At 39.2% G+C, this 26,524-nt stretch overlaps 1 protein-coding gene and 2 long non-coding RNA genes across 3 annotated transcripts; all 3 read left to right on the forward strand.

The window, feature by feature from the left end:
- The first annotated feature begins 4,556 nt into the window (after nt 1-4,556).
- Nucleotides 4,557-8,684, forward strand: LOC143124327 (uncharacterized). Its single transcript, XR_012987025.1, has 5 exons — nt 4,557-4,632; nt 5,184-5,252; nt 6,615-6,686; nt 7,237-7,305; nt 8,659-8,684. It is a non-coding gene; the product is annotated as an uncharacterized LOC143124327 (long non-coding RNA).
- A 14-nt stretch (nt 8,685-8,698) lies between these two features.
- Nucleotides 8,699-10,728, forward strand: LOC143124341 (uncharacterized). Its single transcript, XR_012987028.1, has 3 exons — nt 8,699-8,730; nt 9,281-9,349; nt 10,703-10,728. It is a non-coding gene; the product is annotated as an uncharacterized LOC143124341 (long non-coding RNA).
- A 20-nt stretch (nt 10,729-10,748) lies between these two features.
- On the forward strand, nt 10,749-24,251 carry LOC143124198 (adhesion G protein-coupled receptor E3-like). Its single transcript, XM_076285563.1, has 16 exons — nt 10,749-10,774; nt 11,325-11,393; nt 12,756-12,827; nt 13,125-13,250; nt 13,499-13,515; nt 14,141-14,221; nt 14,428-14,608; nt 14,718-14,831; nt 15,499-15,680; nt 16,289-16,456; nt 16,748-16,954; nt 17,961-18,193; nt 19,419-19,485; nt 20,299-20,390; nt 20,741-20,903; nt 23,874-24,251. The coding sequence occupies exons 2-16, from the start codon at nt 11,336-11,338 to the stop codon at nt 23,967-23,969; spliced, it is 1,857 nt and encodes a 618-aa protein (XP_076141678.1). The 5' UTR covers nt 10,749-10,774; nt 11,325-11,335; the 3' UTR covers nt 23,970-24,251.
- The last annotated feature ends 2,273 nt before the right edge of the window (nt 24,252-26,524 follow it).

The following is a 26,524-nucleotide window of genomic DNA, read 5'->3' on the forward strand; positions in this document are numbered from 1 at the left end:
TCATGATTGTGACAAAATGAGGAAATTCAGTTATAAAAAAGGTAAAAATAGAAACAAGATTTTTGATTATTATTGGTACTTATTTATTAGAACTTTATCAGAACAGGTGAAAGTGCTTGAAATGTAACAATTTTGTAACTTTGCTAGTAGGTCCTCTTGAGTGAGGTCCTCATTCCAAAGGGCTTCTAGTGGTCAGGCTTGTTCTGGCAAAGGATGCGGATCAGGTTGCTAGGTTGAGATGGAGAGGGAACTGTGAGATGGAGAGGTGGTCTGTGAGATGGAGAGGTGGTCTGTCAGGTGAGGAACAGCACAAGTGGGAAGGACATGGAGTTGGACACATGGAGGAACCCATGAATTGAATTAGATGAATTAGACAGGTGCATAAAATAAAACAACACATTTAAACACAGTTGCACTCAAGTCTGGTCTATAATACACACAGAACAACATAACAGACAAAGCCAAGATGGAAATGGAAATTAAATCGATATCTGCTAAAAAGGACACAGCCTTATTGTCTAGCTGTCTAGCTCAACATCATTTATTTATTTATTTATTTAAAAAAAATATGTTTTACCATTTCAGTCTACTTGATTGCCTGCAATTTTGTTGTACCAAGACATAATAATTTCTTTAAAACATTTTTTTTCCCCCTCAATGACCATTTACCCTTTCAAGAGCCCCTGTGGAGTCAGGGAGAGCAACAGTGCTCCTATTACCTGTCTCACATGTAGCCAAACTTCCTCTAAGAAAAGGAGAATTTTTGCATTCTAACAGTGCAACATACTGACAGAAACAAGGAAACCCATAATGTGCCTGAGGCTTTACATTGCATGTTTGCACACACGGACATGTTCTCCACACACGCACCACACACAGAGACATGCAAACATATTTTGCATGTTCTCCACACACACAGACACACACAGGCAGAGGCATGAGAGACAGAGACATGCAAACACACACACACACACACACACACACACACACATATATATATATATATATAAGTATATATATATATATATATATATATATATATATATATATATATACATATATATATATATATATATACTTGCTCAAGCTATATATACATAATATGAGAATAAATGAAGCATAGGAGAAATACATCAGCTCCCAGTGAGCTCTCATCTGTTTCTTTTAGGAGAAATAAGGCAAGATAAGAATAGATTGATATCTTATGTTAAACTTCAATCAATTGAAACTTTTAAGTGGGGCTAAAAAGGGGGGGGGGGGGTATTTTTCAGCTGAAAATGACCTTCTCTCAGCCAAAAAAATAACTGACAGAAATATACACAAGGAAATAGAGACAAGGAAAACCACATGGGACCGAAGGCACTTTTGCATGTTATCCAGCCTACACACACATAGACACATGCAAACATATCATCACACTTTGATAGATAGATAGATAGATAGATAGATAGATAGATAGATAGATAGATAGATAGATAGATAGATAGATAGATAGATAGATAGATAGATAGATAGATAGATAGATAGATAGATAGATAGATAGATAGATAGATAGATAGATAGATAGATAGATAGATAGATAGATAGAATGAATGAATGAATGAATGAATGAATGAATGAATGAATGAATGAATGAATGAATGAATGAATGAATGAATGAATGAATGAATGAATGAATGAATGAATGAATGAATGAATGAATGAATGAATGAATAAATAAATAAATAAATAAATATGACAAATAAAACATTTCAGATGGATTTGCATTTAACCCTTGTAAGGTGTTTAAGATTTGCATCTGCACAGATTATATCAGTCTGATCTGACCTGGGGCTTGTTTTGAGGGTTACCTCTCCACCAGCGTTTCCTCAATGTGCATGAATACTGAGGCCACCTTCACACAGTGGTGCATTTGAGGCCACCTGCACAATGGGGCCTTTCATCTGGATACGTCACCTCTGACACACGGTACCTTCTTCTCACTGTGCTGCTGTCTACGCACTACATACTGAATGGCCTTTAGTTTGACTGACACCATTTCACAACTGTGAGTCGGCTGTAGCTGACATGGCTGTCCAAACTTGCTCCCCAAAATAAATGTTTATGGGATTACGTATCTTGAAGATGGTTGGTCATCTGGTCAATAAGAAAAGGAATGTCCTTCGATTTACATGTAAGTAGCAATGATAACATAAATGTAGCAAGTATTGAACGTATATGAATTAATGTTTTTCAAGAAATACATGGAATAGTGTAGATCAAACATACATTTCTCTCATCATTGTAAAGATAAAAATAAGAATACACTTGTTTGGGGAAATGATAGTGACAATAGACATATTTTTTTTAGTAAAGAAAATGAAAAATGTTTGTAATTACTTTTGATGCATAAAAAATGTATTGATGCATTTATTTGTTTAGTTTGTTATTATTTATTTCTGTATATTTATAATGTCTTTATATTAAGTTTCTAAATAGAGTACCAAAGTGTGACGTTCCGTTTTCATGACTGCAGTGTCACTGGATCTAAACAAACTTTCAAAGTGGCATCGACAGCATTGCATTTAGACATGTGGCATTGTTTCTACCTCGTAAATTGTTTTTAAATGTAGGCTATAGCCGTTTAAACATGTTTGCTAGGCAGCCACTTAGCCACATAGGTTTCCCTGTCAGGGGTAACAGTAAGAAACAAATTCCCAGTGGATATTTCACGTCTTATCAAATTCTGACAGCTGTTAAGAGTGACCTTTTTGCCTCAAAAATAAACCCAAGACACGCCTGTGAATTTAACTGCATGCTGTGAAGTTACATGCCTGTCACTTTTACAAGGAAGCCCATGCTAAAATAAAACACTGTAGTCACAAGTTTGATTGTGTTGGTATAAATATATGTTGTAGTATATGATTCCTACAGTGTAAAAAAATATGCTAACATCTTGGCAACATTATTAAATGATTTAAATAGATCAAGAAAGCCACCACTATGGTCACTACTATGGTTAGATTGATTTGTTTAGATCCAATGAAATTGCTGTCTTGTCATGGCTTCGGTACTCTATTTAATTTAAATAAATCAACATTTCATTATGTTTTGTCTTTGCCTGTTTTTTGTTTGTTTGGTGTTTCACCATTTTGTTTGCTTGGTGTTTCACCATTTTCTTTTTACTCGTGTGTGACAATGAAGTATGTGCTTATTTTTTGACAGTTCTCATCCTCTTTCGACTCCTGGATGAAGTTCCACAGCTGGAATCCCTGACCACACCAATCAGTCCACTTAACTCTTCAGGTGAACTCAATTTACCAGCTAGACCTGTTGGATAGACTGAGGCAATCAGCTACTCCAACAGGTCACCTTGCTCCCAAACTATATATGTGAAGTGAACTGAGACATTACAGATTATGGACTAGCATTCGGGACATTCATTAAGCCTATAGTCCCAGACTAAAAGATGTTTCAGTATCAAATCTGCATTGAAATTCTTTCTTCAGTCCTGGACTAGTCTTAATTCATGACCATTAATCCGGCCTATATGTTTTGTCGTTTGTGCAGCAACCCCTTGCATAACTATTACTTATGTATTAATACACCGCAATTTTAAAAGTCTGAAGTTTGGACATTTTTTTCTCTTCCTATTTTTGATTAATTTGTTTCCTTGACTTTTTTTAGTTAAAGCAACACCAACGCACTTTCCCTCTTCGCTCCCCCTACAGGTTGGAAGCGGAATTGTCCATTGCCACCATCGTTGTAGTTTCTTACGTCTCATTACTTCAGATCCGCTACCCGACCTGGCAAACTTGCATAGCACGGTTATAGCCGATAGAGGGCCACAAAGCGACTGCAGAAGTGCCGTTCACCCTGTTACGATTTGATGAACCACTGAAACAATTTTGGAAACATTATTTTAAATATAAAAAAATATATTTGGTGTTGCTTTAAATATAAATAAACATTATTATATTTTTGATGAATCGGTTGAGCTCTGGTTTCCGTGTTTTCCACCTCCACCATCTAAAGCCAGTGAGTCTGCACATCCCAGTACTTGGGATGACGCTCTGGTCCCTCACAGAGATTACATGGAAGAAAGGAACAAATCCATGGAGGCTGTATTTTTATTCCAAAGTAGAAGAACGCAGCAACCATTGACCAGATTCAACCTATGAATTAAGTCTCCTTAATGTTGAAGGAAAAGATTTTCTGTGAGGTGTGGTGGCAAGGAGGTTGGTCTCCTAATTGAAGTCTAATAGTTTAATAGATGTTTCGGTTCAAAAGGCGAGGATCTCAGGATTTGCTGGATGTTTGGAACATAGTAGCATGATTTGGCATCAGATTCAGGCAGCGAAGACATAAAGCAGAGACATACGGGTGGTCTTTTTGGATCTGTGCTTCAAAACTGTGTCCCAAAACTGGGTGAAAATGAAATGTTTTAAAGTCTCACAATAGCGCCAGATGTTTGGAAACTGACAGATGTCTGCCACTGACTGATGACATTTTGTTTTCATGACATTGTGCCACTACTAGCGCAGCACGTTTTGTCAAATTTTTTTTCCTGTTTGTTCACAGCAGTGTCCAACAATACAGTAACTCCTTCCACGTCAACGCAGCTTCTGACCACCCCAAGCACACCAGCAACAGGTTACATTGTTACTTTGTTCATGCTTTATGTCTACCTCTCTTTCTATAGGAAGCTCTCTTGTTATCTTCAACCATAAAACAAATAATTGAGTCATTGTTCTGGTTGGTGTGACCTCACAACATAGTAAGAAAAATGTGTATAACCTCTCCCTAATTGTTTTTTTAAATATTTAATTTGAGTTATTCACCATCGCTAAAGGGACAGTCAGATCCTGACTCTTTGACAACATTTTGTTTCCATGGAGTTGTGCCACTACTTTTTTCTTTTCTTTTCTTTTTATTGAGGAAAGTCACTTTCATTTTTTTCGCCAACCAATCAAACCAGAGGCTCGACTGTTGAGTTGAAATCAGAATTAATGTCTTGGGCTGTGATTTTAATATTCATAAGTAGTTTGTGTCCTTATATTTCTTCTAATTAGAATATGGTTGGGTAGAAAAAAACAAAAAAAAAAACAATGTAACACTTTATGACCACTGCTAGCACAGCACTGCCATATAGGTTTTGTCAAAGTGTTTTTGTCCTTTTTTCACATTAATGTCCCAAAATACAGAGGCTCCTTCCATGTCAACGCAGCTTCCTGATTCTCTGACCACCCCAAGCAGACCAGCTACGTCAACAGGTTATCTTGCTCCTAAACCATATGTGAACTGAGACATTACAGATAGTCGGCTGGTATCTGAGACATTCAGTAAGCCTAGTCCCAGACTAAAAGAAATTTCAGTACAGGGGCCTCATTTATAAAACTGTTTCGTAGAAGCCAGCCTTGATCTTAGATCATTTCTGAATTGATTGTACGTGTGATTCAGAGAATGAACCTACAGTCACCTGCATTATTCATTTAGACTAAAACTAAGTCTCTGACTGTTGGTATGGTCCAATTAGTCCTGAATGGGCCAATTTGGCCTAATGTTTTGGCCTATTTAAGAGGGCCTCTTTCTGTATGGGGGAGAGAGTGAGGGTGAGTACTCTACTAGCTTGCTGTAAGGCTATGTACAAAGAGTTTTGATTGCTGTACTATTGTTTAAATCTACAAACATTGTGCTTTTTTTTATTTATTTTTGATTATTTTGTTTCCTTGACTTTTGAGTTAAAGCAACACCAAAGCACTTTCCCTCTTCGCTCCACCTACAGGTTGGAAGTGGAATTGTCCATTGACACTGTCGTAGTTTCTTACGTCTCATTACTTCAGATCCGCTACCCGACCTGGCAAACTTGCATAGCGCGGTTATAGCCGATAGAGGGCCACAAAGCGACTGCAGAAGTGCCGTTCACCCTGTTAAGATTTGATGAACCACTGAAACAATTTTGGAAACATTATTTTAAATATAAAAAAATATTTGGTGTTGCTTTAAATATAAATAAACATTAATATATTTTTGATGAATCGGTTGAGCTCTGGTTTCCGTGTTTTCCACCTCCACCATCTAAAGCCAGTGAGTCTACACATCCCAGTACTTGGGATGACGCTTTGGTCCCTCACAGAGATTACATGGAAGAAAGGAACAAATCAATGGAGGCGGTATTTTTATTCCAAAGTAGAAGAACACAGCAACCATTGACCAGATTCAACCTATAAGTCTCCTTAATGTTGAAGGAAAATATTTTCTGTGAGGTGTGGTGGCAAGGAGGTTGGTCTCCTAATGGAAGTCTAATAGTTTAATAGATGTTTCGGTTCAAAAAGCAGGGATTTCAGGATTTGCTGGATGTTTGGAACATAGTAGCATGATTTGGCATGAGATTCAGGCAGCGAAGACATAAAGCAGAGACATACGGGTGTTTTTTTGGGATCTGTGCTTCAAAACTGTGTCCCACAACTGGGTGAAAATGAAATGTTTTAAAGTCTCACTATAGCACCAGATGGTTGGAAACTGACAGGTGTCTGCCACTGACTGATGACATTTTGTTTTCATGAAATTGTGCCACTGTTAGCGCAGCACGGACATAAAGGTTTTGTCAACATTTTTTCCCTGTTTGTTCACAGCAGTGTCCAACAATACAGTAACTCCTTCCACGTCAACGCAGCTTCTGACCACCCCAAGCACACCAGCAACAGGTTACATTGTTACTTTGTTCATGCTTTATGTCTACCTCTCTTTCTATAGGAAGCTCTCTTGTTATCTTCAACCATAAAACAAATAATTGAGTCATTGTTCTGGTTGGTGTGACATCACAACATAGTAAGAAAAATGTGTATAACCTCTCCCTAATTGTTTTTTAAATATTTAATTTGAGTTATTCACCATCGCTAAAGGGACAGTCAGATCCTGACTCTTTGACAACATTTTGTTTCCATGGAGTTGTGCCACTACTTTTTTCTTTTCTTTTCTTTTTATTGAGGAAAGTCACTTTCATTTTTTTCGCCAACCAATCAAACCAGAGGCTCGACTGTTGAGTTGAAATCAGAATTAATGTCTTGGGCTGTGATTTTAATATTCATAAGTAGTTTGTGTCCTTATACTTCTTATAATTAGAATATGGTTGGGTAGAAAAAAACAAAAAAAAAAACAATGTAACACTTTATGACCACTGCTAGCACAGCACTGCCATATAGGTTTTGTCAAAGTGTTTTTGTCCTTTTTTCACAGTAATGTCCCAAAATACAGAGGCTCCTTCCATGTCAACGCAGCTTCCTGATTCTCTGACCACCCCAAGCAGACCAGCTACGTCAACAGGTTATCTTGCTCCTAAACCATATGTGAACTGAGACATTACAGATAGTCGGCTGGTATCTGAGACATTCAGTAAGCCTAGTCCCAGACTAAAAGAAATTTCAGTACAGGGGCCTCATTTATAAAACTGTTTCGTAGAAGCCAGCCTTGATCTTAGATCATTTCTGAATTGATTGTACATGTGATTCAGAGAATGAACCTACAGTAACCTGCATTATTCATTTAGACTAAAACTAAGTCTCTGACTGTTGGTATGGTCCAATTAGTCCTGAATGGGCCAATTTGGCCTAATGTTTTGGCCTATTTAAGAGGGCCTCATTCTGTATGGGGGAGAGAGTGAGGGTGAGTACCCTACTAGCTTGCTGTAAGGCTATGTACAAAGAGTTTTGATTGCTGTACTATTGTTTAAATCTACAAACATTGTGCTTTTTTGATTTATTTTTGATTATTTTGTTTCCTTGACTTTTGAGTTAAAGCAACACCAAAGCACTTTCCCTCTTTGCTCCACCTACAGGTTGGAAGTGGAATTGTCCATTGACACTGTCGTAGTTTCTTATGTCTCATTACTTCAGATCCGCTACCCGACCTGGCAAACTTGCATATCGCGGTTATAGCCGATAGAGGGCCACAAAGCGACTGCAGAAGTGCCGTTCACCCTGTTACAATTTGATGAACCACTGAAACAATTTTGGAAACATTATTTTAAATATAAAAAAAATATTTGGTGTTGCTTTAAATATAAATAAACATTAATATATTTTTGATGAATCGGTTGAGCTCTGGTTTCCGTGTTTTCCACCTCCACCATCTAAAGCCAGTGAGTCTACACATCCCAGTACTTGGGATGCCGCTTTGGTCCCTCACAGAGATTACATGGAAGAAAGGAACAAATCAATGGAGGCGGTATTTTTATTCCAAAGTAGAAGAACGCAGCAACCATTGACCAGATTCAACCTATAAGTCTTGAAGGAAAAGATTTTCTGTAAGGTGTGGTGGCAAGGGGGTTGGTCTCCTAATGGAAGTCTAATAGTTTAATATATGTTTCGGTTCCAAATGCAGGGATCCCAGGATTTGCTGGATGTTTGGAACATAGTAGCATGATTTGGCATCAGATTCAGGCAGCGAAGACATAAAGCAGAGACATACGGGTGTTTTTTTGGGATCTGTGCTTCAAAACTGTGTCCCACAACTGGGTGAAAATGAAATGTTTTAAAGTCTCACTATAGCACCAGATGTTTGGAAACTGACAGATGTCTGCCACTGACTGATGACATTTTGTTTTCATGAAATTGTGCCACTGTTAGCGCAGCACGGACATAAAGGTTTTGTCAACATTTTTTCCCTGTTTGTTCACAGCAGTGTCCAACAATACAGTAACTCCTTCCACGTCAACACAGCTTCTGACCACCCCAAGCACACCAGCAACAGGTTACATTGTTACTTTGTTCATGCTTTATGTCTACCTCTCTTTCTATAGGAAGCTCTCTTGTTATCTTCAACCATAAAACAAATAATTGAGTCATTGTTCTGGTTGGTGTGACCTCACAACATAGTAAGAAAAATGTGTATAACCTCTCCCTAATTGTTTTTTAAATATTTAATTTGAGTTATTCACCATCGCTAAAGGGACAGTCAGATCCTGACTCTTTGACAACATTTTGTTTCCATGGAGTTGTGCCACTACTTTTTTCTTTTCTTTTCTTTTTATTGAGGAAAGTCACTTTCATTTTTTTCGCCAACCAATCAAACCAGAGGCTCGACTGTTGAGTTGAAATCAGAATTAATGTCTTGGGCTGTGATTTTAATATTCATAAGTAGTTTGTGTCCTTATACTTCTTATAATTAGAATATGGTTGGGTAGAAAAAAACAAAAAAAAAAACAATGTAACACTTTATGACCACTGCTAGCACAGCACTGCCATATAGGTTTTGTCAAAGTGTTTTTGTCCTTTTTTCACAGTAATGTCCCAAAATACAGAGGCTCCTTCCATGTCAACGCAGCTTCCTGATTCTCTGACCACCCCAAGCAGACCAGCTACGTCAACAGGTTATCTTGCTCCTAAACCATATGTGAACTGAGACATTACAGATAGTCGGCTGGTATCTGAGACATTCAGTAAGCCTAGTCCCAGACTAAAAGAAATTTCAGTACAGGGGCCTCATTTATAAAACTGTTTCGTAGAAGCCAGCCTTGATCTTAGATCATTTCTGAATTGATTGTACATGTGATTCAGAGAATGAACCTACAGTAACCTGCATTATTCATTTAGACTAAAACTAAGTCTCTGACTGTTGGTATGGTCCAATTAGTCCTGAATGGGCCAATTTGGCCTAATGTTTTGGCCTATTTAAGAGGGCCTCATTCTGTATGGGGGAGAGAGTGAGGGTGAGTACCCTACTAGCTTGCTGTAAGGCTATGTACAAAGAGTTTTGATTGCTGTACTATTGTTTAAATCTACAAACATTGTGCTTTTTTGATTTATTTTTGATTATTTTGTTTCCTTGACTTTTGAGTTAAAGCAACACCAAAGCACTTTCCCTCTTTGCTCCACCTACAGGTTGGAAGTGGAATTGTCCATTGACACTGTCGTAGTTTCTTATGTCTCATTACTTCAGATCCGCTACCCGACCTGGCAAACTTGCATATCGCGGTTATAGCCGATAGAGGGCCACAAAGCGACTGCAGAAGTGCCGTTCACCCTGTTACAATTTGATGAACCACTGAAACAATTTTGGAAACATTATTTTAAATATAAAAAAAATATTTGGTGTTGCTTTAAATATAAATAAACATTAATATATTTTTGATGAATCGGTTGAGCTCTGGTTTCCGTGTTTTCCACCTCCACCATCTAAAGCCAGTGAGTCTACACATCCCAGTACTTGGGATGCCGCTTTGGTCCCTCACAGAGATTACATGGAAGAAAGGAACAAATCAATGGAGGCGGTATTTTTATTCCAAAGTAGAAGAACGCAGCAACCATTGACCAGATTCAACCTATAAGTCTTGAAGGAAAAGATTTTCTGTAAGGTGTGGTGGCAAGGGGGTTGGTCTCCTAATGGAAGTCTAATAGTTTAATATATGTTTCGGTTCCAAATGCAGGGATCCCAGGATTTGCTGGATGTTTGGAACATAGTAGCATGATTTGGCATCAGATTCAGGCAGCGAAGACATAAAGCAGAGACATACGGGTGTTTTTTTGGGATCTGTGCTTCAAAACTGTGTCCCACAACTGGGTGAAAATGAAATGTTTTAAAGTCTCACTATAGCACCAGATGTTTGGAAACTGACAGATGTCTGCCACTGACTGATGACATTTTGTTTTCATGAAATTGTGCCACTGTTAGCGCAGCACGGACATAAAGGTTTTGTCAACATTTTTTCCCTGTTTGTTCACAGCAGTGTCCAACAATACAGTAACTCCTTCCACGTCAACACAGCTTCTGACCACCCCAAGCACACCAGCAACAGGTTACATTGTTACTTTGTTCATGCTTTATGTCTACCTCTCTTTCTATAGGAAGCTCTCTTGTTATCTTCAACCATAAAACAAATAATTGAGTCATTGTTCTGGTTGGTGTGACCTCACAACATAGTAAGAAAAATGTGTATAACCTCTCCCTAATTGTTTTTTAAATATTTAATTTGAGTTATTCACCATCGCTAAAGGGACAGTCAGATCCTGACTCTTTGACAACATTTTGTTTCCATGGAGTTGTGCCACTACTTTTTTCTTTTCTTTTCTTTTTATTGAGGAAAGTCACTTTCATTTTTTTCGCCAACCAATCAAACCAGAGGCTCGACTGTTGAGTTGAAATCAGAATTAATGTCTTGGGCTGTGATTTTAATATTCATAAGTAGTTTGTGTCCTTATACTTCTTATAATTAGAATATGGTTGGGTAGAAAAAAACAAAAAAAAAAACAATGTAACACTTTATGACCACTGCTAGCACAGCACTGCCATATAGGTTTTGTCAAAGTGTTTTTGTCCTTTTTTCACAGTAATGTCCCAAAATACAGAGGCTCCTTCCATGTCAACGCAGCTTCCTGATTCTCTGACCACCCCAAGCAGACCAGCTACGTCAACAGGTTATCTTGCTCCTAAACCATATGTGAACTGAGACATTACAGATAGTCGGCTGGTATCTGAGACATTCAGTAAGCCTAGTCCCAGACTAAAAGAAATTTCAGTACAGGGGCCTCATTTATAAAACTGTTTCGTAGAAGCCAGCCTTGATCTTAGATCATTTCTGAATTGATTGTACATGTGATTCAGAGAATGAACCTACAGTAACCTGCATTATTCATTTAGACTAAAACTAAGTCTCTGACTGTTGGTATGGTCCAATTAGTCCTGAATGGGCCAATTTGGCCTAATGTTTTGGCCTATTTAAGAGGGCCTCATTCTGTATGGGGGAGAGAGTGAGGGTGAGTACCCTACTAGCTTGCTGTAAGGCTATGTACAAAGAGTTTTGATTGCTGTACTATTGTTTAAATCTACAAACATTGTGCTTTTTTGATTTATTTTTGATTATTTTGTTTCCTTGACTTTTGAGTTAAAGCAACACCAAAGCACTTTCCCTCTTCACTCCCCCTACAGGTTGGAAGTGGAATTGTCCATTGACACTGTCGTAGTTTCTTACGTCTCATTACTTCAGATCCGCTACCCGACCTGGCAAACTTGCATAGCGCGGTTATAGCCGATAGAGGGCCACAAAGCGACTGCAGAAGTGCCGTTCACCCTGTTACAATTTGATGAACCACTGAAACAATTTTGGAAACATTATTTTAAATATAAAAAAAATATTTGGTGTTGCTTTAAATATAAATAAACATTAATATATTTTTGATGAATCGGTTGAGCTCTGGTTTCCGTGTTTTCCACCTCCACCATCTAAAGCCAGTGAGTCTACACATCCCAGTACTTGGGATGCCGCTTTGGTCCCTCACAGAGATTACATGGAAGAAAGGAACAAATCAATGGAGGCGGTATTTTTATTCCAAAGTAGAAGAACGCAGCAACCATTGACCAGATTCAACCTATAAGTCTCCTTAATGTTGAAGGAAAAGATTTTCTGTAAGGTGTGGTGGCAAGGAGGTTGGTCTCCTAATAGAAGTCTAATTGTTTAATATATGTTTCGGTTCAAAAGGCGAGGATCCCAGGATTTGCTGGATGTTTGGAACATAGTAGCATGATTTGGCATTAGATTCAGGGGTCAAAGACATAAGGCAGAAACATACGGGTGTTTTTTTGGGATCTGTGCTTCAAAATTGTGTCCCAAAACTGGGTGAAAATGAAACGTTTTAAAGTCTCACTATAGCGCCAGATGTTTGGAAACTGACAGGTGTCTGCCACTGACTGACAGCATTTCGTTTCCATGACATTGTGCCACTACTAGCGCAGCACAGACATAAAGGTTTTGTCAACATTTTTTCCCTTTTTGTTCACAGCAGTGTCCAACAATACGGTGACTCCTTCCACGTCAACGCAGCTTCTGACCACCCCAAGCACACCAGCAACAGGTTACGTTGTTATTTTATTCATTCTTTATGTCTACCTCTCTTTCTATAGGAAGCTCTCTTGTTATCTTCAACCATAAAACAAATAATTGAGTCATTGTTGTGGTTGGTGTGACACAGAGCTAGTGAGTGGAGCTGAGCGGTGCGAATATCCCTCTCCTCGCTCAAGTGGCTGTTCACTCGGCAGCTCCTCCGCTCAAATTGTGTGTGTGTGTGTGTGTGCTTGTGCATGTGTGCCTGTGTGTGTGTGTGTGTGTGTGTGTGTGCTTGTGCATGTGTGTGTGTGTGTGTCTTTGACAGGCTGTGCCTCTTCGGCTCAGGTTTGTCCTGACTCATCCAAATGTGTCCACACTGAAGAGAGATTTTACTGTGAATGTCAAAAGGGTACCATACCCACTATCACTGCAGGCACATTGGTTTGCAAAGGTAACATTGCAATTAAGTGTTTGATTAGATCACATTGGTGACTTTGTTGTTATATGCACTTGGGGAAGTGAAAGATGAGCACACAATCCCATTGTGGACGTAAGAGTAGACAATTCATTTTAAAAGCAAAAACTCTGTATAAGACATCTAAAACATCTGTATAAGAACTGGTAGTCTTGACTTTAATTTTCACTTTTGGATCTCAACTCCTCCTCATGACCATCTGAATGTTTCCATCTTATTTTCAGATCTTCACACCAATGAGGTTTGTGTCTTTTCTCTCATAACATGGCTGACACACAAGAAAAATGTCACTGGCTTCAGTCATGACATCACAAAAAGTTACTGTTCTCAAGATTCTGAACCAAGATTGTGTATGACTTGAACTATATTGTAAATGTGTACATATGTGTATATGTACAGACACTGTTTTTGTATAGTGTAGAATGGGACAAAAATATATTTAAAACTAGAAGATTTGTTGAAATAGTGTAGCTAACAGGAGATCATTAGAATGACGTAATCATTAAAGGTTCTTAGTGTAATTTGAAAGTCCCTGAAATAGCAACAGAATGAAAAGGCTGCCCAGGGACTGCAGATGGAAATTAGCTTTTTAGCTAAATCTGGTACAAAGCATCTCTTTCTGTGATTAATGTATTTTGTACATGAAGAAATAAAACAATAAATAAATAAATAAATAATGGATGGATATATCTAACCCTGACGCGATATTGAATTGACGAAAGAATTGACGAAATAATTGATTGAAAGTTATTGTTATTAAATATCAAGCAAAATCCATTTACAGTAAGTAAATGTAAATGTTTAAAAAAAAATCACAAAATGACAAAATAAAAACCCCACCAACAATTGTTTTGTTTTCTTCAAAGGGAATGTCACCTGAGGCTCAGTTTAACAATCTGAACAGTAATATCATGAATTTGACGAATGATGTTGTTTTAGAGTCTTACGTGAGTATTTGTTGTTGCATCACATATTTGAGGCTTTTAAAGTGTGCCATTATGAAGCCCTGCTGTCATTCTGCAAAATATTTCTTGGGTAGGATTATTTGTTGGTAGTCATGCTTAATATGTACTTAGGTTAAAAAATATATGTCAACCTCTATATCTAAAAGTCTGTCTGGGACTGGGTGGTGCTTGCTGTCACTTACCTGCAGGTTGTGTCGTCCTTACTGGGGAGTTTAGAAGATGCCCTTACTGAGGTGCCACAGGATACCAGTGGAAAGAAGCTGGTGGTCTTGGGTGATGCCATGCTGAGGTCCACCGAAAAGCTGGTGGGGGCCCTGGTGGAGCCCACGACCACAAATGCCAGCAAAACACTGATGACCAAAACCATAGGTTATTCTCTCTCTCTACATTTAATCATTAAGTCCAAACTTCAGTCACACTTCAAATTGATGTTAATAACAAACTTGTTGTAAATAGACATGCTCTTGTTTTCTTTCAGAAGTGCAAACTTTCACCATCGGAAAGGACTATAAGAGCAATGTGAGCGCCAATATCAAAAATAAAAATAACTCATTGGACGTAGACCTCACTGGTATTGCAAGGAACAACAATGGTATGCTAATGTTTTTTCACCTCAATCTATTATCAATGTGGATTTGTGTAATTTAGTTTAGAACATTCAAAAAAATAGCTAAAAAATAGCAAAAAAAGTGAAGAAATAACCATTTTGACATGATGTCAATAACACGTATGCTCGGCCCCGGCCATGGCACGACTGGGTGGGGCACCTGCTGGGTCCTTTCTGGATCCCACCCTAACTCTCTCTCCCATTCACTTCCTGTCATTCTCCACTGTCCTGTCACATTAAAAGCTTAGAACGGTAAGCAGACCTAGATGGAGGGTGCGAGTTTGGCGGTGTTTTCTTCTGGTGGTAACCAGAACTAGATGGAGAGTCTCTCTTGAAATACATCTTGGTACCTTGATATTGGCTTATATTGGTTGTGTCACATTATTTGGAAAAAACAAAAAAGTAGTTTATGTAGTTGTGTTTAATGTGTGACATTTGTGCTTTCTTTGTGTGTACCTTTTGCCACTTATGGTTACCATTATGCATCACAATGCAAAATGCGTTTTATTTTTTGCAAAAAGAGTTTGCAAATTGTGTTTTATATGTTAAAAAGGTTTTGCCAAAAGGGTGATTGATTTAAGAAATGTGTTCAGGCAACTAAGAAATTGGTTCAGAGAATGGAGTTTAGTGTAATTTTGTGTTTCTCTGTTAGGATCAGCCACTGTGGCCTTCACAAACTTCAAGAAATTGGGTTCAGTTCTGACAGCAGACCTCTTCTACACTGTCAGTGATACAAAGAAGACCATGATGTCGGCAGTTCTGAGTGCCTCCCTACCAAAAACCCCAAACAAAGTCCTGCCAAGTCCAGCCAACATCACAATGAAACACATCCAGGTCAGTCTCAATCAGCATCAGCTTCATGTACATCAGTCAGAAGTGATGGGCAAAGCCAGGCAACAATGTTTCTGCCGTTTCAGACCCGTACACTCTGCGTTGTGTTAATCGGTTTTTCGTGAAGGAATACGATGAAAAGGCGATATGCCTTTGTGTTTATTTTGAAAGGTAGTTCCATGGAATCGTAAAGAGCAGACATTATCTGAGATGTTTGTGTGTAAAGAAGAGAAAAGAAAAAAAGTGTTTTGTAAATCAACGTGTGCAGTATTTTTTTTTGCAAAAAGCATGAGGCTGGCAATGTGCTTATATTTGTGCAAATGTGGGCAGATGTTTTGCTCCTTGAGTGTAAGGTTTCGCTAACTGTGGAGTAATTTTGAATTTGATAGTGTTTTGTTAGTGTTTAAGCAATTGCATGAAACTGTAAATCGTTTGTTTATTGGTGTGGAACATTTCTGTGTTAATATGATGCTAACTTTGAACATTAATATTGATATTAATGAGGTATTTCTCAAACACACAGAGTTCAGTCTTGCCACTTTTGCCACTAAACCACCTACTTGGAATACCCCCAATTTGTTTGTTTGTTTGTTTGTTTTGGGGGTGGGTAGAGTCTGGACCCTCAGGGTGTGCTCTCCTGTGTGTACTGGAATGCCAGCGCCTGGGTGGTAGACGGCTGTGATGTCACCCAGACCAACGCCACCCACACCGTCTGCAGCTGTGTGCATTTCTCCACCTTCGCCCTGATCATGCAGGTGCAGGCGGAGCGACCTCCAGAGGTAGACAAGTGCAAAGGTTGTGTACTGATAACCTCCTCAATGTGTTCCTGTCTCTCATTTGGCAGAGCAGGGTGTTTTGGCTTTCCACAGGCTTGTGATTTCAATGTAACCAACAGCGCCTTTTGCAATTATTTGTAGTCTATGGCACAGTTTATAATATCTCCAAAGGTCTCATGTAGTTTTATACAAAAAATAAAATTTTTATTCTTCTACAGTAGACAGAAAATGTCAAAGTGGAGATTACACAATGTTATCGCATAATGTTGTACAATACATCACCTTATCTTTTAGACAAAACAGATGATAGAGTTGCTGAATAGGGTCGGCGTTTCTATTGGATTGGGGTTCCTGACGTTGGCTGTGATGACCTTTGCCCTCTGTCGATGGAAACCCCAAGTGAACATCACAGCTCATCTGAACCTCTGCATCAGTCTGTTTCTCGCTCACCTCCTCTTCCTGCTTGTCCAGGAGTTCATCCACCTCATCCACCCTCACAAGGTGGAGAAAACTGCATGGATTTTTTTTTAATCAGGGCAGCAGTTTTCAGATTACATTATGTGCTTACATAATTGCAAAATGGTTCTTGTAGAAAGAAAATGGCTGATCTTTAATGCCATATCTACATTGCTCATTATCAGCAACCATTCATCCAATGTTCCAAAGGCACATTACTGAATGTTTACTGATCTGATATAATTTTAAAAGGCTAACTGAGAAAACATTTGGAGAACCATTTTGCAATTATGGTTTGTGCAAAATGGTCCGCTGGCATTTTCCTCTTGGGTTCTCTGGCGGTCTGCTGGCAGACAAATTGCCCAATATTTTGCCACTATTGGTCTAAAATCTTTTTTTCATTTGTTCAGTTATACTCCATAATATATCATTTTATTAACTTTTCTTAATATTCATGACAAGTTAAATTTAAAGAGATGGTGGTCGAACGGCGGACAACAAGTTGCACGCCACCGGCGGCATACCACCAGCGGTCCGCTCTCTGACAATCTGATTTTGCTATCTGGGATGGCACTTACTTAACTGTATACTACTGGCCACACTGCATTATACAGGGGGACGTTTCCCAAAAGCATATTTTCTAGCTACGATGCATCTTCCGTGATATCGTCACTGACAAATCTGAGTTGACAGTATTTGAGTCATACATTACAGATATGTTAACAATACTGAAATATGGTGTTGATAGTGTTTGTGCTTGCGTATCTCAAATCTACGGACTCACATTTGGCAGTGACACTACCAAAGTAGTTGCCATCATATTAGCAACTGTGCTTTTTTTTGGGAAACGGAACCCAATATGTCATATACTGTTTACACTGCATTATCTGTCTATACTTTTCACATTGCACTTTTCTGCTTTTTGCACTTCTGGTTAGACGCAAACTGCATTTTGTTGTCTCTGTTCTTTTAGTCTGCACAATGGCAAAGTTGAAGTGAACTTTCTGCTGCCCGCAACTGAATATTTACTTCCCATCGTTGCTGTGTGCAGGTTGTGTGCACGGTGCTCTCAGGAGTCCTTCACTACCTCTTCCTGAGCAGTTTTGCGTGGATGCTCCTGGAGACCATCTGGCTTTTCCATGCTGTCCTCAGGCTCAAAGACATCAGATCCCCACGGGGGCTGGGACCTCACTGGGGATACCAGTGCCTGATTGGTTATGGAGGTCCCTTGGTTGTTGTTGCTATTTCAGCTGGTAAAATGCCTGATGGGTATGGAAGCGACAGGTGAGTGCAAATATAACACTTTCTGTCACATTCAAGAAGCTGCAACTTCTAAGGATAATTTCATCAAGGTTTCGAAGTATAAAGGCCTATTCAAACCAAGAACAATAATGATAACTATAACCATAACGATAAAAGCGTTCACACTGAACAACGATACACAAAATCTCTCTTTGTGTTCATTTTCAATGGGTTCTGATTGGCTATTAGCTTTTTATCATTCTGAAAATCCCTCTGAAAGTGATCCCCAACAATATCGTTCTTCATGTCGTTATCGTCATAGTTTATGTGTGAACATCATTCATATTAACGAGAACGTCAGTCATATTAACGGACCCAAATCAGGGTTTAGGGTTTCTTTTATTTTTGATTGACAGGCCAGAACTTAGGCTAACTAATCAAACAGTTGAGGAGTGATCCAAAATAGACTGCTGTGTCTTAGGACTCATGTTGAATAGGGGTGTGCCGCACGGACAGTCGCATATAGCACAGAATAGAAGTCACCATGTCACTGACTGTTAATTGGGCTACCAATCTTGCAGTCGCAATAAACTATGGATCCGAAACATTTTACTGTTCCTATATTCTGTTTATTCAGGCTAATGTAGCCTGCACAATGCAAATAAATAAAATATAAACTATGGTGCATTTCAATACTCATAGAAATGAACATTGCGAGACACTTATGATCTCATCCCAGAAAAGATTTTCTTTGACTTGTTAGTTTATTTTATCTAATGACTTAGCAAATATGATGAATTGAATCCATATATCCTTGCACTATGCGGAACTATTTTCCACTAGTCTAAAATCGTGAGTCTGAAAGCTAATTCTTCTTAAAGTGACAGGCACTCAATTAGACTTAAACACCACAAATGTGATGATATTAAAGACAAGTGTAGCCTAATAATTTAAATACCAATATTGTGTATTCAAATTACTAAATATGTTCTGCTATTAGTAATTATGTAGATCATAACATACTATAAATAGTTAACAATATAAAGTTTATATGAATTCCTGATGGCGTCATGGTGGTGGGGGCCCCCAAACCAAATAAAATTTTAAATTTTAAAAAAATCGCAAACGTATCGAAAATCGAGATTCTTCACATGGTATTGGTATTGAAACAATAATGTTGGCATCGTGAGGAGCTGGGGATGTGTCCCCACCAAAGCTGAGACCAAACCTACGACCTTGATCATGAGTTGTAATTCTACCTTTATAGGTGCTGGCTGAATTATGACAGAGGATTCATCTGGAGTTTTCTTGGTCCTGTGTGCTGCATCCTTGGAGTGAGTTCGGAAGTTAAAAACAAACAAACATTGAAGCACTAAGGAGATAAATAGAAGATGGTGGTGAACAAGTAGGCCTATACTGTAGCTAACCTTCAGCTTAAAGGGAGCGATAGGCTAGCTGGTGTAACCAACTACCAGTGAATTATGCAAAGCTATAGGCTAACCGTGTCAGACTGGTTCAGTGTTCGAATTATCCTGTTGTTGAATTCAAATTATCCTGTCACAGTATTGAGTGTTAGCAGACATGGTCCTATAAAAGCATGAGAAAAAGCTTGGGAGTGCAGTTTTTCATGTTACTTATGTGAAAAATGAATGTCATAACTTCAAGCACAATTTATTTATTTATTAACTGACATTAGAAGAGAAGGAAAAACTCAAACACAGCGTTATTAAACATTTCATTTAAGTGCATCACATAACAGTAAGGCTAACACATATCGGACAATTGCACCCAATAAGAAGGAAACATATCATAGCCTCGTTGTAGGCAGGCTGATTAACACAATGAATGAATTTAGTGCCCCCCCCCGTCCTCAGACTGTGATTTCGATGGAACTAGCAATGCCTTGGCCAGAACTAAGGGGGCCTTGCACTACCGAGCCTAATGGTCATTCGAACCCTGGACTGGTTTAGGCTACTGGGTTGCTCACACAGAGAAAAGAAGGGTATAGTATGTCTCAGTGGTAGATGGCAAACATTTCCCTAAACGTTGGCGGGTTCCTTGAATGTGTGAGTGAGATTCAAATAAAATGGAGCATTTATGTTATTTAATTGTGCATTTATGCATGCTTCACTTGTTACCCAAACTAGACAAACACTGTCCTCTTCTTCATCATCATCATCCTCCTTCACACTACCGTGTCACGGATGCGGCATGGCCCAGCACACCATAAACTAACCAGGTAAGGCAGCTCACCAGGTGCTTCACACCATAAACTAACCAGGTAAGGCAGCTCACCAGGTGCTTCACACCATAAACTAACCAGGTAAGGCAGCTCACCAGGTGCTTCACACCATAAACTAACCAGGTAAGGCAGCTCACCAGGTGCTTCACACACTGGGAGTCCAGAGAGGATTTTGTTAGTGCATCATGGAAAGCAGATGTGTGAACGGGCGCAACATCAGATATCACTTTGTGAAACGGAAATTGTTTAATTTTAACGTTATCATTGGAGAAATAATGTTGCAAAATCATATCTCACACTCTGTGAGAGAACATCAGCATCAAACAAGTGCCTTCCCTTCTTTGTAGGATGTTGGTGTTTAAAACCCTGGTCCAGTCTGTTATCATTGGCTTGCCTTGGATACTGGGATTCTTCACTGGAAGCAGCCAGGCACTGGATGTGCTCTTCCTTGCGCTCAACAGCCAACAGGGAACCTTCATCTTCCTGCTACACTGTGTTTTTAATGAGGAGGTAACACTTTGGGCCCTAATTTGAATAATGTTGTTGATTTTTCATAGATGTCCATTTCTCAAGGTCACGGGTACTGTCGGCACAAAACACCCCGAAAACAATCAGTTTTTACCTAGCTCTAGTTGCTGCAGCCAACAGCTAAAGTAGCCAGGCAGCTACAGCGCAACACTCTGGAGGCTCATGAACATGCCCCCAAAGTGTAGCACCATAGCTGCCTGGGAGCTCTGACTTGGCTGCAGCAACTTGAGCTAGGTAAAACCTATTGTTTTCTTCTTTTGTTTTGTACCAACAGTATGACCTTGAGAAATGCATATCTGTGAAAAATCGCCGGATTTCTCCTTCATGTCTAACTAAAGCTAACTTGATAACCTGGCAAACTCAATTAGCTAATTTAACTCCATGAAGAAGACCTTAAATGCATGTTGATGACATGTTTGAAATATGCCACCAGGGGATCACAACCTGAAAGAATCATTGATGAATCAGCTCAATACCAATTTGTCACATGATAGCTATAGTTTATGAGTGGGAACTGTGCTTGTTGATAGACAATGCACCATGCCCACTGTTTAAATTAAAGCACCACTAACAAATATTTGTTCTCGGGGTCCCCCTACAGTTAATAAGTGCAATAATAAACACACTTAACTCATTGAATGCCAAGCTGTTTTCGGAAGCTTTGTCCTAGAGTACCAGCAATCTAGACCATTGTTGATGATTTTTGTACAGCCACAGCATATTCTGTGTTATAGCTATGAACACATACAATGGCTCGTTTGAAAGGTGAGACTTTAAGCTCTCAGTGGGTGCAAACCGTGTATTTCTACACGCCTCTGTTCCTGAGCAATCCCAAGCTAAACAGTGGCTAGTGTTCATCAAAATCACAGTTTTTTTTTCTAGAAATGGAGATATAACGTCTTTCATGAAATAGGAAGTGTTGCCTGTAAAGTTTCCGGGAAGTGACCTAGCGAGACTGCCAGCTAATGATAGACCCACGAAAATGGCCTGGTTTTGAGCTGACTTGTATGCGTCACTGATTCGACCCAAAGCGGCAACCGAGTTATGATAAAATGTCCAGATAAAATGTCCAGATTGTGCGTTTTCATGAGTTTTCGATCGTCATATATTTCATTTCCATTCATCACAGAGTTCCCAAAATCACATATAAGGTATGTTAGAGCATTTGTTCCCAAAGACTGGGTCGCAACCCACCGGTGGGTCACAGGAGATTTTATTTGGGTCGCCAGCACAATTTATGTTGTGTAATAAGCCTAACTTATACCATTTAACCAGGAAAGCTAACAGTTTTATGTTATGATCTAGTTTTTTAACTACAGTCACGGCCCTATGTGCAATTTTGCATTTAGAATAGCTCTGAAACTGGGGGGCGGACGCGTCACAGAGGGGACAGCGTGGACATCTCACTCACAAAATTGAACATTTCTGTGGGGCGGCTGCCATGGACCTCGCAGTTGCAAAATGCAAGGGACATGAATCAGCCTTTTTACACAAACATTAACGGACACCATCTCTTCAGCTTGACCGATTACAATCTACTCAACTAAAGCAGACATCCGTATACCGGACATATACAATTTGCGTCATAGGCTGTAGGTAATTTCAATTGTAGATGCACTCTTTAAAGTTAATGGCGACCTCCTCACATTCCTAAATATTTCGGATTTAAAACACACTACAGCACATTATATTAGGCTACAATTTAAATGGACATTTTAAACGCTATTATTTCCTCTCGTTTTCCACCTTGTGAACTCTACTAGGCTAGCCTAGCCTACAATAAAGGCACATTATCTTTTGGCGATTGCGCAAAAGCCTCTTGTTCCATTCTTACAACATAGCCTGTCACAACATACCGTGACAGGCGTATCTTTTCGGTAGTCATTTCCAACTTTCCACGCTAATGATGCTCAAAATGCAACACAACTGTGCTCAAAGCAGGATGAGAAAAAGCTGAGGTTGTGTGTTTGTACAAAACTTTTTACAGCTTTGAAAGTATTTAACGTTGTTTCATGTGTAATTGAGATTGCAGAATTGTGGGAAACTGAACAGTCAGTGCATCACCAATCCCTGTAATAGTAGTGGTAGGCCAGACCTAGTAGGCGCTATTACGTATCCAGATATGGCACTGTAGAATTGTTTGGGGGGGGGGGGGCATAGAAAAGTTTAACAATATTGGTGGATGATTGTTAGCTCTAAAGTGAATGGGTCGCGATGGTCTGTCATTTTTAAAAAGTGGGTCCCCAGAAAAAAAGTTTGGGAAACACTGTGTTAGAGTGTCTAGTTTCATAATTTAAAAAAAAGCTAAAAACTTAATATTATGTTTTTGGCACTCAACGCATTTGGTACTCAATGAGTTAATATGCATTTTTTGCAAAATTTTTTGCAACGTACCTCTGATACACAATATAGAGGGAATGCACCGACAGCAGCATGTAGAAGGAGGTCTCTAAATTATTGATTCCAGTGTTTACCCAAACAGCAACTTCCTGTTACAAGCGATAAGACTCAGTGCGGCAGAAGTGTCTTTCGCCCTATTAGGAGTTTATGTGGCAGTTTTGGGAACTTTTTTTTTAGGGTAAAACAGAAAAAAAATGTTTTGGGGGCCTTTAATTTGTTTACAATATTAATACCAGTTATTGTTTGTAGATTTGAGGAAATCGATTACTTTCCCCTGTAAATAATTATTCAAATTACTCTCGGCAGTACAGTCTTGAAAGTTTGGTTTATATTGCTACGTGACGTACAGTGTAAATTATGTAACATACTGTATCATGAGGTTGGCGATATCCAGATCTAATCATCCTACACATACACATACACAAACACATAGTGCCCGATGTGTCCTTTGTACATACACACACACACATACACAAACACATAGTGCCTGATGTGTCCTGTGTACATACACACACACACACTCACTATACCTTTTTCATCCTGTCTATCCAGGTGCGACAGCAGTTCTGGAGTTGCTGCAGGAGAAAAAGAAAGAATGAGAGTGGCACAGCGGCGCCCCCTACAATGGAACTTAATCATTTGAATTAAGTTGAATGATAAATGATGATTTTGTGTTGTGAATGATAAATCATAATTTGTAATTTATTAAAAATCAAAAACATTTTCAGCAGCAGCACAGGTGGACGTGGGATTATTATACAGGTACAGAAAATAAAACATTTAAACGCAGACGCGTACAAGTCTCAGCTCTAAATGTAAGACAAAGCAAAGATGGGAATTAAATCGATGAGAGGGGGTCAGTCAGATGGACATGGAATTAGACAGACGCAGAGGAAGCAGGTGGGGAAGCACAATCAGTGGCGGTTCTATCTTGTATAGCAACTCATGTGTCTTTTAATCATGTTTTTTATTATTACTTTTTTTGAACATGTTTAAAACTATTGCCATTTTTCTATTACCTTCTGTGTTTTCTTTTTTCTTATGATCTTTACTTTTTAAACTGTTCTTTGACTAAAGCCCTTCTATATTTTATTTGCTATTACTATTAGCTTTTGTTTATGCAAAGCATATTGAATGACTTTTTTGTATGAGATGTGCTAAACAAATAAACTTGACTTGCCCTGATATGTCACTAGACATTAAGAAATAATTTTCTTTTCAAATACCTTTATCGCTGACAACAGTAGTCCGGCCAGGATATTGTCATTTAAAAAGTGAAGTTGCAGCCCTCAACTGATGTTGATGTTGTTATGTTGTGTTTTGGCCTGATGCGCCACCCTCCACCTATCTACTTATCACAAAGTCAGTAGTGTTTCGGCATCCGGGTTGCCAGCTCTGCCAGTCAGGGGGGAGGGGGAGGGGATACACCGCTCTACAGTAAGAGAAAGTGATTGCAGTACCAGTTTTGGCCACAATCTTACATACGGTTCCTTTAAATAATGTGCAATGTTGGAATTGTTTTGTTACTAGCATTGTCAGCACTTTCAATCACTTTCAAGCTCTTGTTGCCCATATCAAGATCCGCCACTGAGAACACTGCATTTCAACACAGTTGAGTACAGAGGTCCGTTCAAATTCACAAACGCAACAAAACACTCGCAAACAGTCTGAAGAGTCTGGAGTAGGGTGGAAGAGGTTAAGTGGGGGTAGAGTGGAGGAGGTTAAGTGGGGGTAGGTTGGAGGAGGTTAAGTGGGGGTAGAGTGGAGGAGTAGCCTGACGAGCCAGACCCACATTAAAATGTAGGGTCTGGGCACTCACCGTTCGCAGTGCTCAGTCCGAGGGGCGGGATAATCGGTTGTCTTTCAAATTCTCTCTGCACGCAATAGGACAGCGGCGGCGCTATGAGTCCCATGCGTTTCCCACCAGCGGAGCTAGTTGGCTAGTTCTAACTTTTTCCAACTTAATAAAAGCTTTACTCGTGTCACACTGTTCGCCAACAGCAACATTATCTTATTTGTTTTCAAGTAGCAGGGAATTCAAGCCAAACTGTTGCAACTCTGCCATCAATCATTATGTTAAGTCCGCCTAACGACTCGATTATATACACGATTTGATTGGCCTGAAGTTTAATTTTTCGAGCTCACAAGCCAACGGAGAGTTGCTAGACTAGCCCTGGCAGCAAATGAAAGTGGGTGGAGGAGGCTATGGGGGGGGTAGGGTGGAGGAGGTTAAGTGGGGGTAGGGTGGAGGAGGTTAAGTGGGGGTAGAATGGAGGAGGTTAAGTGGGGGTAGAGTGGAGGAGGTTAAGTGGGTGGAGGGTGGATGATATGTGGGGGGAGGGTGGAGGTGTGAAATGAAAAGTGATCCATTAAGGCAGTGTTTCTCAAACTTTTACAGACCAAGGACCACTTAACCATTAGAAAAAACCTCACGGACCACCTAGCTAATAGACACAATAGGCCTACTCACTGAACCATCTTGCTTATTGTCTTTGCACCTTGCTTATTGTGTCAGAGGATTCATATGATTTAAATTGGCATAGCTTACATAGGCAGTATTGCAGAACTTTGGATTTACATACAAGTTGGTTCAATATTGCAAACAACTCATCTATATTATTTTTTACAACATCTGCTCGCGGACCACTTGGGATAGCTTGCCAGTGGTCCCCGAACCACACTTTGAGAAACACTGCATTAAGGTGTCAGGTTTCCATTTTTATCTTTCAGCTTTTCCTGCTTGGAGTTTGTACTATTTATTTCACTGAAAGTCATGTAATTTCATGGACACATTCATTTTTTGTCTGTATCTACGTATGTGTTTCTGAAATCAAGCTCGTATAATAAAAGTATGATGACATGTCTTCTAAATCCAGCCTTGTACGATTTCGCAAAGATTTGGAAAGGATTTTTGAAACACTAGTCTCAGACCCTCTCACATCTAAAGACAAGTCATACAGTTTTAAGTCACAGATATGTTTTTTTTAAAAGATTTGCGATAATATCAAACATGTTCGACTTTGGAAATGTAGTCGCAGACTGTGAAATCACACCAAAATCGTGCAATGTAAGGCCGGCTTTACATGTATGAGGCCTCAAACAAAAATGAACTCCTGAACTTTATTTTCATGAGTTCATGAACTTTATGTTTGTGCAAGTACACAGAGGGCCCTATCATTATTCACTCCAGATATTCCAGTATT

The sequence above is a fragment of the Alosa pseudoharengus genome, unplaced genomic scaffold (assembly GCF_046254945.1).
Source record: "Alosa pseudoharengus isolate Yale_2024_CS ecotype anadromous, Long Island Sound unplaced genomic scaffold, YU_APseudo_1.1 YU_APseudo_1.1_scf_1, whole genome shotgun sequence".
Lineage (NCBI taxonomy): Eukaryota > Metazoa > Chordata > Actinopteri > Clupeiformes > Clupeidae > Alosa > Alosa pseudoharengus.

What these genes read in the sequence shown, in the direction of transcription:
- LOC143124198 (XM_076285563.1), top strand. Translation starts at nt 11,336, where the DNA reads ATGTCAACGCAGCTTCCTGATTCTCTGACCACCCCAAGCAGACCAGCT. An exon ending in TATTGCAAGGAACAACAATG is followed by an intron (nt 14,832 to 15,498) that starts GTATGCTAATGT and finishes TTTCTCTGTTAG; the next exon opens with GATCAGCCACTGTGGCCTTC. An exon ending in ACCTCATCCACCCTCACAAG is followed by an intron (nt 16,955 to 17,960) that starts GTGGAGAAAACT and finishes TGCTGTGTGCAG; the next exon opens with GTTGTGTGCACGGTGCTCTC.